Consider the following 16,642-nt stretch of genomic DNA (forward strand, 5'->3'; position numbering starts at 1 on the left):
TAACTCTACATAAATTGAAGATGGGCATGTTTTGTTGCAGGGAAAAAATTCTTTTTATTTCTTCCAAGTAAGATTGACATAACAATTAAAAGTATTATGTTTATAGAGTAGTCATTGATGAAACAATCTATTACTAGGAGAATATAAAAACTGTGCTAATGTTGCATGCCTACTGGGCTAGTCTGTATAATCAATCCCTGGTCAAACATCAGCTGTGGCTACAGATATTTGGATATGATTAACATTGAAATCCGTAGACAGAATAAAGTAGACCAACCTCCACAATGTAGTCGGTGTTATCCAGTCAAGTGAAAAAAGCCCTGTCAGTAAGACACAGGCCCCCAGAAAAGAAGTCTGTCTCTGAGAAGATTCCGACAACACTTCCTTGAGTTTGCACCTGCCCCCCCACACCTGCCATCCTCAAGCCAAACCAATAGCACTGTCTCCTCTGTCAAGCTAGAGAAGTATACGTAAAAGACACACACACACACACACACACACACACACACACACACACACACACAGAGTTTTGCTTTCTTTATTGGTTCTGAATCTCTGTATTTAAAGATTTTTCAGACAATTACCACAAATTTTCACAGCCTGCCCTCTGCTAGGCTATCAATATACCTTCCCCCTAAATTAAGCCAAAGCATGTTTGTATAAAGTCCAATCATGAAACTATAGCAAGCTAAAACTAAAATGAAGAGGATGGTAAAAGATCCAAGAGAAATCTTTCCCACTGGTCTCTTGACACAGACAGCCAAATACAGCTGATTTTTGACTCGTCCAACAGAGAAAGACCTCCAAGGCCATGTGCTTCCTAAGACATCATACACGTCACAGAAAAAGCTGTCCGAGATTAAAGAAAGAGAAAGAAATAAGCAAGCGTCTCTTTTTGTCCTGTTTGTTTGTTTGTACGAAGAGATAAGCAAGGGCATAGAAATGGAGGGACAAAGGGTAAACAAATGCAGCAGTGACATAGTGTCACTAGACACTAGCATGAAGATGAAGGATACAACTTGTGGATAGGGACAGGAGAGAAAAACAAAGAGAGTGAAGGAAGGGGTGACACTGTGCGAAAAGAAATGTACTCGTTGCCTGACATTAAACTGTGCGAAAAGAAATGTACACATTACCTGACTTACAAAATGGTAATAACAACCAGAAAATATTTAATTAAAAGAAGCTAAGGAAACAAAAGGCAAAAGAAGAAATAAAATATTAACTATACCTCCTGGTTGTCTTTGTTTTGGTTTGCCCAGAAAACCTTATGATAAAGTGTCTCCATTGAATTGCTGGGATCAGTTCGGTCAAAACAGTGACGATCCAAGACCTCCAGGGTGTGCAAAACCCGACCAATTGTCACCCCTAGAGACAGAAAGTAAGCAGGCAGCTAAAACAGACCAAGTGAAGCCAGACAGCGAAGTGTAATATCATCACTATGTAAGGCAATGGGAATGCCATGTATCATTCTCAGCATATACTAAGAAGCAAAGAACTGCCAACACCACCCAACAGGACGTTCCCCACACAACCATAGCCGAGGAATGGCCTCAAATCAATGCTTCCTTTATTCATGTGGTTGTCCAACACGCCAAAGCACTCACTCTTTTGTCGTGTTCTGTACCTGCTGTTGACTCTTGGCACTTGTCAAAAGACCACCGAACTTCCACTGCACGGCCTCTTTGTTTTATCTGCTGCTCAACCTCATAAATCCTTGCCCGAACCTAAAAGATAATTGCTTCTAATTAACTTGTGCTTCAGGCGCCACAGCGGCTGTCTAAAAATCAAGCTTTTCTGCTAGAATAGAATTCCCTAGAGTGAGCCTCAATCTTCAGTGCAAGGTAGGGAAAAATGCAGAATGCAATCCAAGAAGTTCATTGATTACGTTTTACATTGACACATGGTGACTCAGTGTCAGTTTTGGATATGAAATGTACATGAACACCTAGCCAGGTGCCGGTGACTCAGACGTGTAACTACTCAGGAGGCTGAGATCTGAATATCCCAGTTCGAAGCCAGGCTAGGCAGGAAAGTCTCTGAGACTCCTACCTCCGATAAACTCAGAAAAAGCTGGAAGTGGCGTTGTGGCTCAAGTGGTAGAGTGCTAGCCTTGAGCAAAAGAAGCTAATAGATAGCACCCAGGCCCGGAGTTCAAGACACAGGACTGGCATAAAATTTTTTTTTAAACTACAAAAATATTAATAAGTGAAATATCTCTAGGACACCAAAAAGAAAGGTACAAATTTTAAAATACTCTCTGTAAGCCATTGTCTATTCAAGAAAGCAAACTACCAACATTTATGTAATTTAAAAACTGGTAAAAAGGATCTTACTGTATTATTAGGTTTATCCTAACTCCTGAGGTTCTATTTGCAAGAATCCTTGAAGCAACACAGTACTAATGATGTAACAGTATCACAAACTGCTATTATGGGAATATGCTCACGTATTAGAATCACGACCAAAGTTATTGTCTGGATGATAGAACTGTCAACAACTACCACCCAGCATGGGGACAAGGAGCAACCCTCAGGAACCTCTTGAGGGTCACAGAGGCAAAAGAAACCCAAGGTGTCCAGGGAGTTAGGGGAGAGCTGGGAAAGATGCTCAGGTACCCCAGGTGCTAAACTGAGACTTGGGCCGCTGGCCTGACACCTCTGGAGAAAACAAAACAAAACATCCACCAACCCACTGACGTGGAGGGCTACCTGCTGATTGAAAGCTGTGTTCCCACCGGGCATGGGGAGGCTGGAGGGCGCCACCTGCAGCAGGTCCAGGGGCGAGCCTGGGGCCGTGCTCTTGTTTTCGTTGGAGGAATAGTTCCACACCAAGGCACTTGGGCAACAGAGAGTGACAGTCTAAGAATGGAGCAGGGAAAAATCCAGATACTCAGAGAAAGGAGAAACGTGTAACAAGTTTCACAGTAAAAATGACACTTTAGCATCGCTATAGAGTATTCTCCTACTAAATTTAAAGTACATTCTCACCTTTTTCCAAATGGCAAGACAAACTAAGAATTATTCATTTGAAAGGGAAGAAGTATAACCATTGAGAAATTAAGGAGTAGTAACATTTATTAGCTATCTTCCAGCATTGGAAACTGTCACTTGAAATGACACAGTAATTAGAACATTTAAGTTCTAAGGTTATAAAATCTAAATTAATCTCTTTGAAATCACTCAAGTAGCACAACAAGCCATTTCCTAAATGTGAGGAGGGCAATACCAGAAGTTAGCAAACTTTTCTATGAAAATCCAGACAGCAAATACTTTAAGCTTATGTGTCACACACTCACTCTCCTCTTCTGATGTTGTTTTAATAATCCCTTGATTTGTACATTATTTACTGACACAATGTCCTTTATGTGATCAGTCTAACTAGTTAGATGTCACACCCTTCTCTGCGCTAGGTGGTATTCCTCCAGTTCTACCAAGCAACAGAAGAGCTTTGTCACTGGCTCAAGTCTGGTCCCTGCAACTGTGCTCTGAATCCTTGTGCTACCCTGCTATCCTCTGAATACTTATTCAGCACCCAAGTAACTGCAGATCACTACAGCCTCCCCCTAGGAGGGAATGGGACAGGAGTGCAACACGAAGTTGCAGAGAAACATCCGGTCTACGGTGAGTCTCACTACCCACTATGCTACCACACCCCTGTCCGCAGTACATGAGCACAGAGAACAAAGGCAATGCAACGCATCCTGAGGCCTGAAAGACATCCTGGTGTAGAGTAGATGGCAGATGCAAAGAACTTCAAGTCCCCGAACTCCACCAACACATCTGTCTCCACTAGTCCACACCCCACCGCCTCCCTCCTGCCCCGGCCGGCACAGGCTGTCATTCCTGATCATATGCCTGAAGCCAGCATACCAGCAGATGTCCAAGGACCACACAGGCATCAGTGTCTGACGGAGGACCACAGCCCGATAACGCAGCTGACCTTCTGTATGTGTGTTCAGTGAATGATTCTGACTGCCTACCACTGGGATACCTCCTTCCAAATAGATGCAACAAATCTCAGCCTCCATACAGAGCAATACATTTCAGGAAATTCATTAGATTTAAGACATGATAGCTGAAAGTTCTATTTTCAACCCATTGTTTCCCATGCCAAATTTTAAAATAAACAAGCCGTGGACTTACTTGTAACATACAACTGAGTCCATAAACCAGGGGGCCATGCTGTGCACAGGAAAGGAAGTCCGAGAATGCCAGCTGCACAGGGATCACGCCAGGGCCGGGGGGCCCGGGGCTGGGGGCCCCGATGCCTGCAGTGCCTGGTGCGATCATCATGTGAGGGGAGTGAGCAGCCAGCAGGCTGGGGCTGTCACTCAGCAGCAAAGAGAGACGCCGGGCACAGAAGTAGGCAAGACGTCGGGACAGGTAGGCTGACTGAACAAATTCGTCTGAATACTGAGGAAAAGGAGAGCAAATAACTAACACAGACCTGAAACTATATGGACCAATACCGTCCATCAGAAATACAACGTGAGATACATACATAAATTTTCTGAAAACTATTTAAAAAATAATAGGCAAAATTAAAAGAGTAATATGTTGTAATTATCCCAATATAACCAAAATGTTATCATCTGAACACAGATCAATCTGAGGAGTATTACCGTATACACTTTTTTGCACACTAAATCTATAACCTGATGTATGCTTTAAACACAGTTCACACTGAGCACAGGTCCAGTCCCGTGCTCGGCTGCCCCTCAGGAGAGGGCACAGCACTACAGTTCCAGCGAGAACTGTGGTTCACCAGACACTCTTCCGTATCACATGCTCATCACATGCAGGTACTCCTCCAGGAAGAAAAGTTTTGACACCTCAACTTTCACAGCTCTCAGACAAATCATTATATTCTTTAAATGAGGTAATTTGTTTTCTTTTCACAGCCTTTGTGAACAAGGATACAGTATGTAAAGAACTGCTTGCTTAGTACAGACATAGGAAAGAAAGAGTGTGGTGAGATTACATGAAGATGAAAGCCACAAAGTGAACACAAATGCAGCAATCCAGTAGAAACATCTCATGGCTTCATAGATCAGAGCATTTAAGATGTTTTTCCTTCTGTTTCAACAGGAATGTTTTTCTATCCCTCATGACTTAGCTAGTCATTCTTATTGGTCTCATAAAAATCAACTGGCTCAAGGTGGCATGTACCATACCTGCAACGTTAGTGGTAACAAGAGTTTAAGAAGATCGTCATCCATTGGCCTGATTTTCTCTAGAACATCCAAGATCCACGTAAGATATTCATGCTTTTCCAGCATTCCTTCCTTAAATGAGCAAAAATAGTACAATAACAATGTTAAAGAAAAACTATGTTTTTAAAGGGACATTATCCTTCTTTTGCTTAAGTGTAACTGAACCATTGTTTTACTAATAGATAAGACATGGTCTCACTAATCACAGTCCCAATTCTAAATATATTTCATATATTTGGTTTGGGGTTTTTGCTCCTTTTATTTGGTAATCTGCTTCACTCTAAACAGTAAATTTAACAAAAACTGAAAAATAAGGAAACTCAGAAAGTATCACACTCCCAGGACAAATTGGACCCTGGCAAGATTTTAATTAAGGGAATGTGAATGAACTTAAGCTCACAGAGGAGATCTGGAACCGGTGATGATTATAAAGAAAAGCACTGCTCATGTATATTATCATCTCAACAAAACCTGTACCCTTAGGAGCCTTCCTCGCTATTCTAAAGTGACTGAGATTACAGCCTACATATAAAAATAAAACCTTACAGAGTGCTAGACTTGAGCAAAAGCAGCTCAGGGACAGCATCTAGACTCTGAGTTCAAGCCCCCAGACTAGCAAAATAGATAAATAAAAACTTAAAAATCAGGGGCTGGGAAGGTGGCTCAGTGGTAGAGCGCTTGCCTTGCATGTCAGAGGCCCTGGGTTCGATTCCTCAGCACCACATAAGCAGAAAGAAAAAAGCCGGAAGTGGCGCTGGAGCTCAAGTGGTAGAGCGCTAGCCTTGAGCTGAAGAGCTGAGGGACAGCGTCCAGGCCCAAAGTTCAGGCCCACGACCAGACCCAAAACAAAAAACAAAACAAAACAAAAAAAACCTTAAAAATCAATTTAATGCAGGATGCTGACAGCTCACACCTGTAATCCTAGCTACTCAGGAGCCTGAGATCTGAGAACTATGGCTCAAAGACATATCCAATTAACCACTCAAAAACCAGAAGTGAAGCAAAAAGAGCCATGAGTTGAAGCCCCATGACTGACAGAAAAGAAAAAACAAAACAATCAATTCAGTAATTATATAAAGAAATAGAGGAAATGCACAATAAAATCATATGGAAGTAGTCCAACATAATCATGCTAAAAAGTAACATTTCTACAGATCTTCAAATCCCCCTGGGTGGAGGCGCTCCACCAATCCCCTGCTTTAAACCCGCACCCTAGAGCTGTGCCCAGGCTAGCCAAGGGCTCTTGTGTGACATCCCCAGCCACGCCACTGATCTTGGCAAACACCGTAAGCATCCAATATCAGCATTCTTCATCCACTACCTTCATACACATACACACAGACATAAATGCATTGTTTCATGGCATTCTGAGTGTCTATAGTCAACGTCACAATATACTTTTGTACTATGATTCAAGAATAAATCTTCTAAACAGAAACAAAGAGCTGTGATTTCTTAAGAAGACACCCTTGCAACCAACTTAGTAATTAATTAGGAATTCTGCCCTGTTCCTGGTAACTTTTATGTATTACTAGTGATCTACTACAACGGTTATTGAGACTTTATATAAAAACATTTAGCTGATAAGCTATAGTTCCTGTATTTTTACAATTACAGTAACACTATATTTGACAAGACATTGAAGAAATATTTACTTGATAATTTCTAGTTTTAAAAATACTGAGAGGGGCTGGGAAGGTGGCCCAGTGGTAGAGTGCTTGCCTTGCATGCATGAGGCCCTGGGTTCAATTCCTCAGCACCACATAAGCAAAAAGCCGGAAGTGGCGCTGTGGCTCAAGTGGTAGAGCACTAGCCTTGAGCTAAAGAGCTGAGGGACAGCGCCCAGGCCCAGAGTTCAGGCCCAACAACCGGACCCAAAAAAAAAACAAAAAAAAATACTGAGAGTAGCCAGGTGCTGGTGGCTCATGTCTATAATCCTAGGTACTCAGGAGGCTGAGATATTAGGATCACAGTTCAAAGTCAGCCCAAGCAGGAAAGTCCATGAGACTCTCATCTCCAATATATACAGAAAAGGCTGGAGTGGTGCTGTGGCTCAAATGGTACAGTGCTAGCTTTGAGCATAAAGAGGATCAAGGACAGAGCCCAAGCCCTAACTTTAAGCCCCAGGACTGGCAAAAAAAAAAAAAAAATCAAAAGGGATTAATAGTTTATTTAACAGACAAAAAAGACCTAAGTGTCCCCTCCCCTCCTCTCCTCTCCTCTCCTCTTCCTCCCTTCCTTCACTGTTCCAGCTCTGTGTCCCCTCCCCTCCCCTCCCCTCCCCTCCCCTCCCCTCCCCTCCCCTCCCATCTCCTCTCCTCTCTCTCCCTTCTTTTGCCTGGTTTTTAACACTGTCTTGAGCACTCACTTGGCCTTTTCTGCTTGTGGCTGGCAGTCTGCCACTTGAACCACGCCTCTACTTCTCGATTTTTACTGGCCAATTGGATTAGTTTGCCTGTAGATCTATAGATCTCAGCTTCCTGAGTAGCTAGATTATTTTTACCATCTCTTATATTTCAATGCAAAATTCTGCTTTATCTATTTTAAACATGTTTGTTTATTCAGATCGACAAATCTTCTTTTATTAAAAGTTCACATATGTCTTCGACTTGTATTTAAGGCTAATTTACAATTTAGGTCTTTCGTTTTTGGTCGTGGGGTTTGAACTTGTGGGCCTGGGCGCTGTCCCTCAGCTCTTCAGCTCAAGGTGAGCACTCTACCGCTTGAGCCACCGCGCCACTAACAGGTTTGTGGCAGTTTATTGGAGATAGGAGTCTCACGGACTTTGCTGCCTGGGCTGGCTTTGAACCACGATCCTCAGATCTCAGCCTCCTGAGTTGCTAGGGTTACAGGCGTGAGCCACCAGCGCCCAGCCCATGTTTTGTTTTGTTTTTAAACTACACTGAGCTCAGGAAAAGTCACTTACCACCTGGATATTATACTAAAGGGGACATTTAGAAATGCATCCCCTTCCTCCTTAATTCTAAGATCCTACTTAACTCCCAGAAAACAAAGCACAGCCACAGCCACATGCTGAACACTCTAGGTTTGCGTACGTTTTCTCTACATGTGTGTCCATGCAAGGATAATGTCACCTAGCCACACACTGCAACACCGGTCCCGGTCCTTATGCAGCACACAGATTTGGGTGCACAGAACCTGTCTTGCTTATCATGGAAAGACCACCTGGAACATGTGGAATGCCAGCTTCTCATTGTACTCCCACTGCTTCATGGCCTGCTCCACCTCGGCAGACACAGGGACAGGGCCATCGCCTGTGCAGGAGGCCATGTGGTAAAAGTCAGAGATCTTGACCAACTGCTCTCGAAGGTATCTAGTAGATATCTGTGTCCACTCTGAAAGAAAAAAAATATTCTGAATTCTGGACAAAGGTATGAGAATGATACATTGTCCTCTCCATTTCTGATTATGTTGAGAATGTTCCTATAAATCAAATTGTGTGTGTATGATAGAAAGAGAGACACTGGGGTTTGAACTCAATGCCACACTTTCCAGAGAAGCACTCTTATGGCTTGAGTCCACAGATTACATTAAAAATGTAATCTTGCCTGTGTGGTACTAGTCAGAAAACATGCCCACCCCAAAGCCCTTAAGTACGTCACCTTAGTGTAAAGGTTCCTGCCCCATAAAAGTCTCTCAGGAGGAACTACTGTGCTTCTATACAACCCTAACCCAAAAAGGAAAGACATCCACTTAAGCAGCATGCCAATGACTCATGCCTTCTGAATGTCATTCTACTATTCAGGAGGCTGAGTTCCAAAGGTCACAGTCTGAAGTCGGCCAAGGCAGAAAAGTCCAAAAGACTCTATCTCCAGTTAAGCAGCAAAAAAGCTGGACTGGAAGTGTGGCTTACCTGGTAGGATGGCAGCTGTAAGTGAAAAAGCCAAGCAAGAGTGCAAGGCACTGAGTTCAAGCCTGAGTGCTTGCTCCAACTTACATGCATACCAAAAAGCTTTAAGGTATTCAACTCCAGTAATAAACCAGTTCAAAAAGATGATTCAATACTAGGTCTACACTGTTCCTAGTTTAGCAGTTTTTCAGAAAGCACCACTGATTGATTGTGGATATTATCTTTGAAACGGATCTATTTGCAGTAAAAACAAAACGTTAAACAATCAATTGCCAGCATCATCATCTTGTGTCCCTGTAATGAACTAATGGTTTCATGACACTTGCTTCACAAAACAAAATGACAACCACCATCAAATGAGACATGTTTGGTTTGGCTATAATAAGCAAAAGCAAAAGTAACAAGATCACAAATGCTAGCCTTCATATGCCTGGCCTTGCTATTAACTTGCTCTTTCTCAATATGGTACTATTCTCAACACCCCCACAGAGTATTTTAGCCAAGAGCTAAAAATAATGCACACACTTGCTGCACACCCCTAACTTTGTCTTCTTGAAACTGATTTTTAAAATACAGGACAAATACATGTTTATTACAGAAAACTATAGCTATGAAAAGAATGGAAATAATCTGCAATGCCTTCGCACACACCCTTTAATCTGGTGAAGGCTCATCTTCCTGGCTACAGTATTTCCTTTTATCCAAACGATCGGGAATTTACTCTGTGAAATGAATATACTAAGATTTTGTTTTGGTTTTTGTTTGTTTGGATTTTGGCTTGAACTCAGAGCCTGGGCACTGAGTTTTTTCAGCTCACCTCTGCTTCCAGCCTTCCTTTCGGTGACTATGTGGAGATAACAGTCTCAGACTTTGCTGCCTGGGCTGGCTCTTTCAAGCCTCAGATCTCAGCCTCTGAGCAGCTAGAATTACAGGCTTGAGCCACTGATGCCCAGCTTCTGTTTTCTAAACCCAAACTTGTCCATGAATAGCAAGCATGTGTTTAGGAGACCTACTTAAGTCTAAGACATAAGGAAAACTCTTTCCTTGGAACTTTCTGGAAATTCCTGTTAAAGCTAGGTGGACCAGAATGCCAAAAGTACATCCCTGTTTGTTACCATGCACAAATAACTCAAAGTAGATCAAATACCTCAACGTCAGACCTGAGAAATTACTACAAAAGGAAGTAGGAGAAACACTCATAGGCAAAGGCAGAACCTTCTTGAAAAGAGTCCCAGGGCACAGCAGATAGCAGAAACTTGACAAATGGGATTACATCAAACTAAAAAATGTCTGCACAGCAAAGGACATAGTTACTAAACTAGAAAGACAACCAACAGACTGGAAGAACATCAGACGTAGGCCTAAAGTCCAAAATATACAAGGAGCTCAAGAAACTAACAAAGCTAATAAATCAATCACTAAAGAGATAAAGGAGCTAAGGAAGAGGCAAGAATGGCAAAGGAAAAGAAGGAAATGTTTGTCCTCCCTGGCCATAAAGGAAATGCAAATCAAACCAACTCTGAGATTCTATCTAACCCCAGTTAGACTGACCAACATTGTGAATTTGAACAATAACAAATGTCAGAACAAATAATGTCGGTCGGGATGTGGGGAAAAGGAACCCTGTTGCACTGTTGGTGGAAATGCAAACTAGTACAACCACTGTGGACAGCAGTCTGGAGGTTCCTCAAAAACTAAACATAGATCTTTCCTACAACCCAGCCATACCAATCCTGGGCATCGACTCAGATCAGAACATCACAAACCAGGATACCGTCAAGACGCTCCAACATCGGTGATCACTGCCGCACTATTCACAACAGCTAAGTTGTAGAAACAGCCCAGATGTCCTACAATAGAGGAGCGGTTCTGAAAATGTGGTACCTGTACACAGTGGAATTTTACACCACCATCAGAAAGAATAAGATTATGTCATCTTCAGGGAAATGGATGGATCTAGAAAAAAATCATGTTAAGTAACAAATGGCAAATGTTTTTCCTCATACGTGAACATTAGATCTAAAATACTGGGACACAATAAATTATTCAGGTCCCTAGGCATTCCCACACATTAAAACCAAATTAGGATTCTCTTAAGAGAAAAACAAAAAGCAAAATGCTTATGTGCATCTGATCAAACAAAATAGTATTTACTGAAATGAACTCCAGAAAGTGAAAACAAGAGGATTTTTTTCTTTTTTGCTGTTTTGTTTCCTTTCCTTTTTGTTTTATCTGTTTCTTTATATGTCTTTGGCAAAGTAAGGAGAGGCACAGAAATGGAGGGACAAAGTGTGAACAAATGCAGCAATGGCACTCAGTGGACACTATGTTGAAAATGAATTATACAAATTGTGGGTGGGGATGGGAGAGAAAAACTGGGACAGAGCAAGGGATGAAGTGACACTGTCTAAAAAGAAATGTACTCTTTTCCTGACTTCTGTAACTATAACCCCTCTGTAACACTATAATAACATTTTTTTGTCAGTCCTGGGGCCTGAATTCTGGGTCTGGGCGCTGTCCCTCAGCACTTCAGCTCAAGGCTAGCACTCTACCACTTGAGCACCACTTCCGGCTTTTTCTGCTTATGGGGTGAGGAATCAAACCCAGGGCCTCATGCATGCAAGGCGAGCACTCTACCACTGAGCCACCTTCCCAGCCCCTAAAAATAACAATTTTTAAAAGTAAACATTTTAAATAATTTTATAATAATTTTATATGTAGTAATTTTTACAAAGGTAGAGGGCAAACAGGCTTTATGATGCACTTCTACACCGTTATAACTGAAATGTTCATGATAAAGGCATTAAGTAGCTCATCAGCTGGAGCCTGTGTGAGTACCTAGTACCTGCAGCCCTCTTTGCAATGCTCTCTGCATGCAGGGTGGGAAGGGGTGGGAAGCCTGATGGGCGGTCTGGACTGAAAAGAACAGCACAAACGCAAACTGCTGGCCGGGTACAACATGAGGTGACAGTCATGAGGTGAGTCTGGGCCAGACTCGGCGCTCTGAGTGAGAAGCGTGGTCCCTGGCAAGACAGCAGTAAGAGAGGCGAGGGTAGGGGAGGCTGTGGGTGCAAATACACCACAGAGCACTAAGTTTCTGAAACACATTTCTGCTTTTAAAACGTCTTCATCACTGGGCGCTGGTGGCTCACGCCGTAATCCTAGCTATCCAGAAGGCTGAGATCTAAGGGTCACTGTTTGACACCAGCCAGGGCAGGAAACTATTGTCTCCAATAAACTACTCAGAAAAAGGCTGGGTTTGTGGCTTAGTAGTAGAATGCTTGCCTAACATGCACGAAGCCCTGGGTTTAATTCCTCAGTACCTCACACATAGAAAAAGCCAGAAGTAGCGCTGTAGCTCAAGTGGTAGAGTGCTACCCTTGAGTAGGACAGTACCCATGTCCTGAGTTCAAGCGCCAGGGCCAGCAAAAAAAATTTTTAATTAAAATTAAAATTTTTAAGTAAATAAATTCTTCATCCTGCTGGATATTACTGGTCCACATTTGTACTCCCAGCTACTCAGGAGGCTGGGATCTGAGGATCAAGGTTCCAAGTCAGCCTGGCAGAAAAGATCCATGAGACTCTTATTTCCAAAGCCAGAAGCAGAGGTGTGGCTCAGGTGGTAGAGCACCAGGCTTGAGAGGAAAAAAGTTAAACAAGTTCAAGCTACAGTATTGGCACCAAAACCATTTTTTTTAAGTTTTCCCCTAAAAATAATGTAAGGGTTAAATGTTAAGTACTGAATATCTGATTTTGCTGTTACTTTTAACTGTTTTTATTATCAATGACATTGTGCCCAGTATTGCTACTTAGGAATCGGAAGAACAGTTCAAGACAAAATAAGTAATAGAGAAAAGCCACCAGTATTTATCAGCAAACATTAAACAGCTACTGCAGGGATCTGAAGATACAGGGTCTCTATGAACACAGCAGCTCCATCCGGGGGCCATGAGGAGACGAACAGGTGCAGAATGGAGGAGCAGGGGGGGGAAGGGCTCTGACATGCCCTGGGGCATGAAAGAGAGTGGAGGAGGGGCACTAGAAGGAAGGTTTTAAGACATTCCACAGCCAGAAACTGCAGGCACTTCAAACAGACTAGAGGTCCTCAAATGCTAGACTACAAAATGAACTCCAGAGGGCGCTGATGAAACAAATTTCAGCTCCAACTCCAGAGGCCCAGAGTGGGGTCCAGAAATCTGTACTTGTCACCGGCAGCTCAGGTATATGACCCAGCCGGTGACAGGCCACGGAATATCTTTAATGACGAGTAATTAACAGCCACTGAAGGACTTTGAGCAAAGGAGTAGCAAGCTCAGATGCATAAATTAAGATCATCCTGAACCTATAACCTGCACAGAATAAGTGCCCCCAGGAGAAATCAAACTTGTGTGACTTACAGGGCTAGGTGAAGAGAAAACCACAGAGGAGGAGAACACAGCCTTGAGTAGAAGGAGATTCTGCCCAGCCAAGGAGGAGGGAGACGGGCAGAAGAGCCACAGCTGTGTTTGTGCAGAGCATGCTGGGTTGAAGAGGTAACAGGCAGCTAAGAACTGACAGGATTACTCCCTCTGAAGTTCAGGAACCAGCAGAGGGGGCAGAAAGGAAACCAGCAATGTATAAATGACGGGGGGAGGGCAGGGGGGGAGGGGAGGGGAGGGGGGAGGGAGGAAGCGCACATCAGCACACGGCGGAAAAAGCTTCATGGGGGCATGGGGGATGGACAGTCCTGGCCCTACCCAGCCTGCCTCCCCTGGAAACTTCTGGAGAGGATGGAGACCTCTCTCTGTTAGGGCTTTAGTTCTTATTTTAGTGTGAACATGCTAACTTAGGCTTAAGCTTTTATCTCCTAGTCCTTTTTCTCTATCAACCCCATTCTAGCCCTTAGAATGAGAAGTCCGTATTCACCACATCCACCCCCAGCTGAGAGAGACACTGGGCACCCTGGAGGCCTCACCTCTGCCAAGGCCTGAGATCATGAATGGTGTGCAACTAACGTAATGGTCACATGGTTTCTCTCATCTTTTCAGATTTCTGTAGATATCTGAGCCATCGCATGGTGAAATATTCCTAGCACAGAATAGTAAGGGCAGTGTCTGTATGTAAACTACAAGAGGAATAGTTAATTAACCCCGTAGGAGACATCACCACCCTGAGACCAAGTCTGGGGTTCTGCTGCCCCAGGAGAGGACACCTCTAGCGAGACAGTACTCTCAGAGCCCAGCCCACCCTTGGCTCCTCTGTACGCAGAACACTCTCTCTGCACTGCCACCCTGGTGTGTGGGCAATGCCAGCACCAGGCCCAGGAAGAACCAGGTCGGAGGGTCTGGTGAGGCAGGAGAGAGCAACACAGACAAGTGTCTGCCATCGAGTCCCCACCCCAGCAAAGAAACTGAGAAGAAGCAAGCTTTACACTGATGTCTCTTGAAGCCCAATCTTCTGTGGAGCAAAAATAAACCTGCATCAAGTGCCAGTGGCTCATGCCTACAATCCTAGTTACTCAGGAGGCTGAGATATGAGGATTGAGGTTCAAAGCCAGCCCAGTAAGGAAAGTCCATGAGACTCTTATCTCCAATTAACCATTTAAAAGAAGTGGAGCTGTGGCTCAAGTGGGAGGGCACTAGCCTTGATCACAAAAGTTCAGGGACAGCACATAGGCCCTGAGTTCAAACCCCAGGACCTGCACAACAAATAGATAAATAAAATAAACTATGGCTTGTCTCCTACTCTGCACCAGAATGTATTCCACATGGTCACAGGACCAAGTGTATCCCAGAGGTCCTAAATACAGCTGTTGTAAATTCTCTACCTGTGCAGGAAGAAGAAAAAGACCCAGATTTTATAAAGGTAAGGGTTTAGAATCATTAAAAGAACACGCTAGTGGATACACAGTGTAAAAACGTACCAACCTTTTGAAGGACTATTTTAAAAGTACATGAAATGGACCTCAGAAGATAGGCAAGCCAGGTAAGAGGCCAAGGGTCAGGGGATGCAGCCAAGTGGTGGAGAAGTGACTTCGCGTGCATGCTGTGTGTTTTGGCCATGGGCACGTGTTATCCACTAAAACCTAACTCAGACAAGAAGCTTCATTTTCTGATTTCTTTTTTTGTTTGGTGGGGGCGGGGTGCTCCGGTTGTGGGGCCTGAACTCTGGGCCTGGGCACTGTCCCTCAGCTCTTCAGTTCAAGGCTAGCACTCTACCACACAACGCCACTTCAGCTTTTTTCTTTTTTGCTTATGTGGTGCTAGGAACAGAACCCAGGGCCTCAGGCATGCAAGGCAAGTGCTCTACCACTGAGCCACCTTCCCAGCAAGAAGCTTCATTTTCTGAAGCAACAGCTCTGCAAGCCACACCCTCCAGAGTCCCGGAGAACTCACTGGAGGTGCACTGCTTGGACATGCTGTCCTGCCAACAGGATCCAGAAATGGACGTCCACAATGGACCTCCATCCCCCACTTCCAATAACTTTCTTAGATACCCAGCTCCTTCAGAGGGCTTTCAAAGGGAGAAAACGTTTTCCTCTAAATACTAGAGGTACACATGGACGTTTACAACCATGAAAAAGTGGAGCAATGAAGTCAGGGGCCTGACATTTTACCCCAAAATCTTCTTTCAAAACTGAACTCCAAGTTACTTCCTCTGTGAGTCTCCCTTGGGAAACAGTACGTGCATCTCAAGTCCTTCTCCAATCATCTGGACCTGCAGCCTCCGTGCAAACACCTACAGGACAGGGTCTGCAGCCTCCCCGGTCCCCACCAACCACGCATCCAGGTTCAGGCTTTCGAGCCGACGTTGGACCTGTGAGCTGAGGCCTGCACCACTTGCACATGCAAATCCTCCCTCTGTGCAATCAGAAACAAGCAGCTATCTCATAGAGTACCCAAAAAAGTAAGAAAGTGGACAGCATGTGTGCAGAGCCTAGCAAATGTTCACTGAGAAGGGAACCATGATGCCACTGTGCCACAGTGACATGGCAGAGAATCAACAGGCCACAAGACCGGTGAAGGAGCAAACACCCTTACACAAACCAGCTGGTCCAGCCTCGGCAACGCACAGGGGACAGGCAACTGCAGACGGAAGCTGACTCGAGGAACTTATATCTCGTCCCTGGCACACACAACACAGGCATGCAGTGAGCACATGCTGGGCACACATCCAAGATTCCCTAAGGTAACTGTGACAGTAAAAAGCACTTTCAATATTATTACTCAGTTCAGCAATAAATAGTCTTCTCCCAGGATAAATTCCCACAAATAAGTGTACAAAGTTCTGTTATGAACGGTAAAGTCCTATTTCCTAATCCGTTTATAAAGACTTTAATCACTCAATGGAAGTTTGGGTGTTCCATTGTTATATTACCCAGCCTGCTTGAAATGCGTTGCTCTGTTAGAGTCCAAAACATGTAAAACACGTAGACATTCTTGTTCCTTTAAAAGCAATACTTATTAGTTCAACTCTGTAGATATCCAAAACCAAATACATGTTATTTCCAGTATGTTACCTCAAGTAGCAAGCATCACTTGCAAATTTGATATCTCCTAAAATCAAAAGAACCTATG

General features: G+C 43.7%; 1 protein-coding gene across 7 annotated transcripts in view; it reads right to left on the minus strand.

Annotated features, from left to right (window-relative positions):
• The window catches only part of LOC138837635 (mediator of RNA polymerase II transcription subunit 12-like protein), a 213,494-nt gene that overhangs the window by 167,374 nt on the left and 29,478 nt on the right, over nt 1–16,642 (minus strand). For 6 of the 7 annotated variants that reach the window (XR_011375387.1, XM_070036565.1, XM_070036564.1 and 3 more), the window contains exons 5-10: nt 8,402–8,571; nt 5,177–5,287; nt 4,146–4,415; nt 2,712–2,861; nt 1,628–1,727; nt 1,232–1,368 (exon numbers count right to left, since the gene is read on the minus strand). Coding sequence is in view for 6 of the 7 variants with exons in the window: in XM_070036565.1 (XP_069892666.1) it covers nt 1,232–1,368; nt 1,628–1,727; nt 2,712–2,861; nt 4,146–4,415; nt 5,177–5,287; nt 8,402–8,571 (938 nt within the window). In the remaining variant the exon portion in view is untranslated. The remainder of the gene's footprint in view (nt 1–1,231; nt 1,369–1,627; nt 1,728–2,711; nt 2,862–4,145; nt 4,416–5,176; nt 5,288–8,401; nt 8,572–16,642) is intronic. The other variant, XM_070036566.1, reaches the window with a different exon arrangement.

The sequence above is a fragment of the Dipodomys merriami genome, unplaced genomic scaffold (genome assembly GCF_024711535.1).
Source record: "Dipodomys merriami isolate MVZ:Mamm:240054 unplaced genomic scaffold, mDipMer1.0.p SCAF_273, whole genome shotgun sequence".
Taxonomy (NCBI): domain Eukaryota; kingdom Metazoa; phylum Chordata; class Mammalia; order Rodentia; family Heteromyidae; genus Dipodomys; species Dipodomys merriami.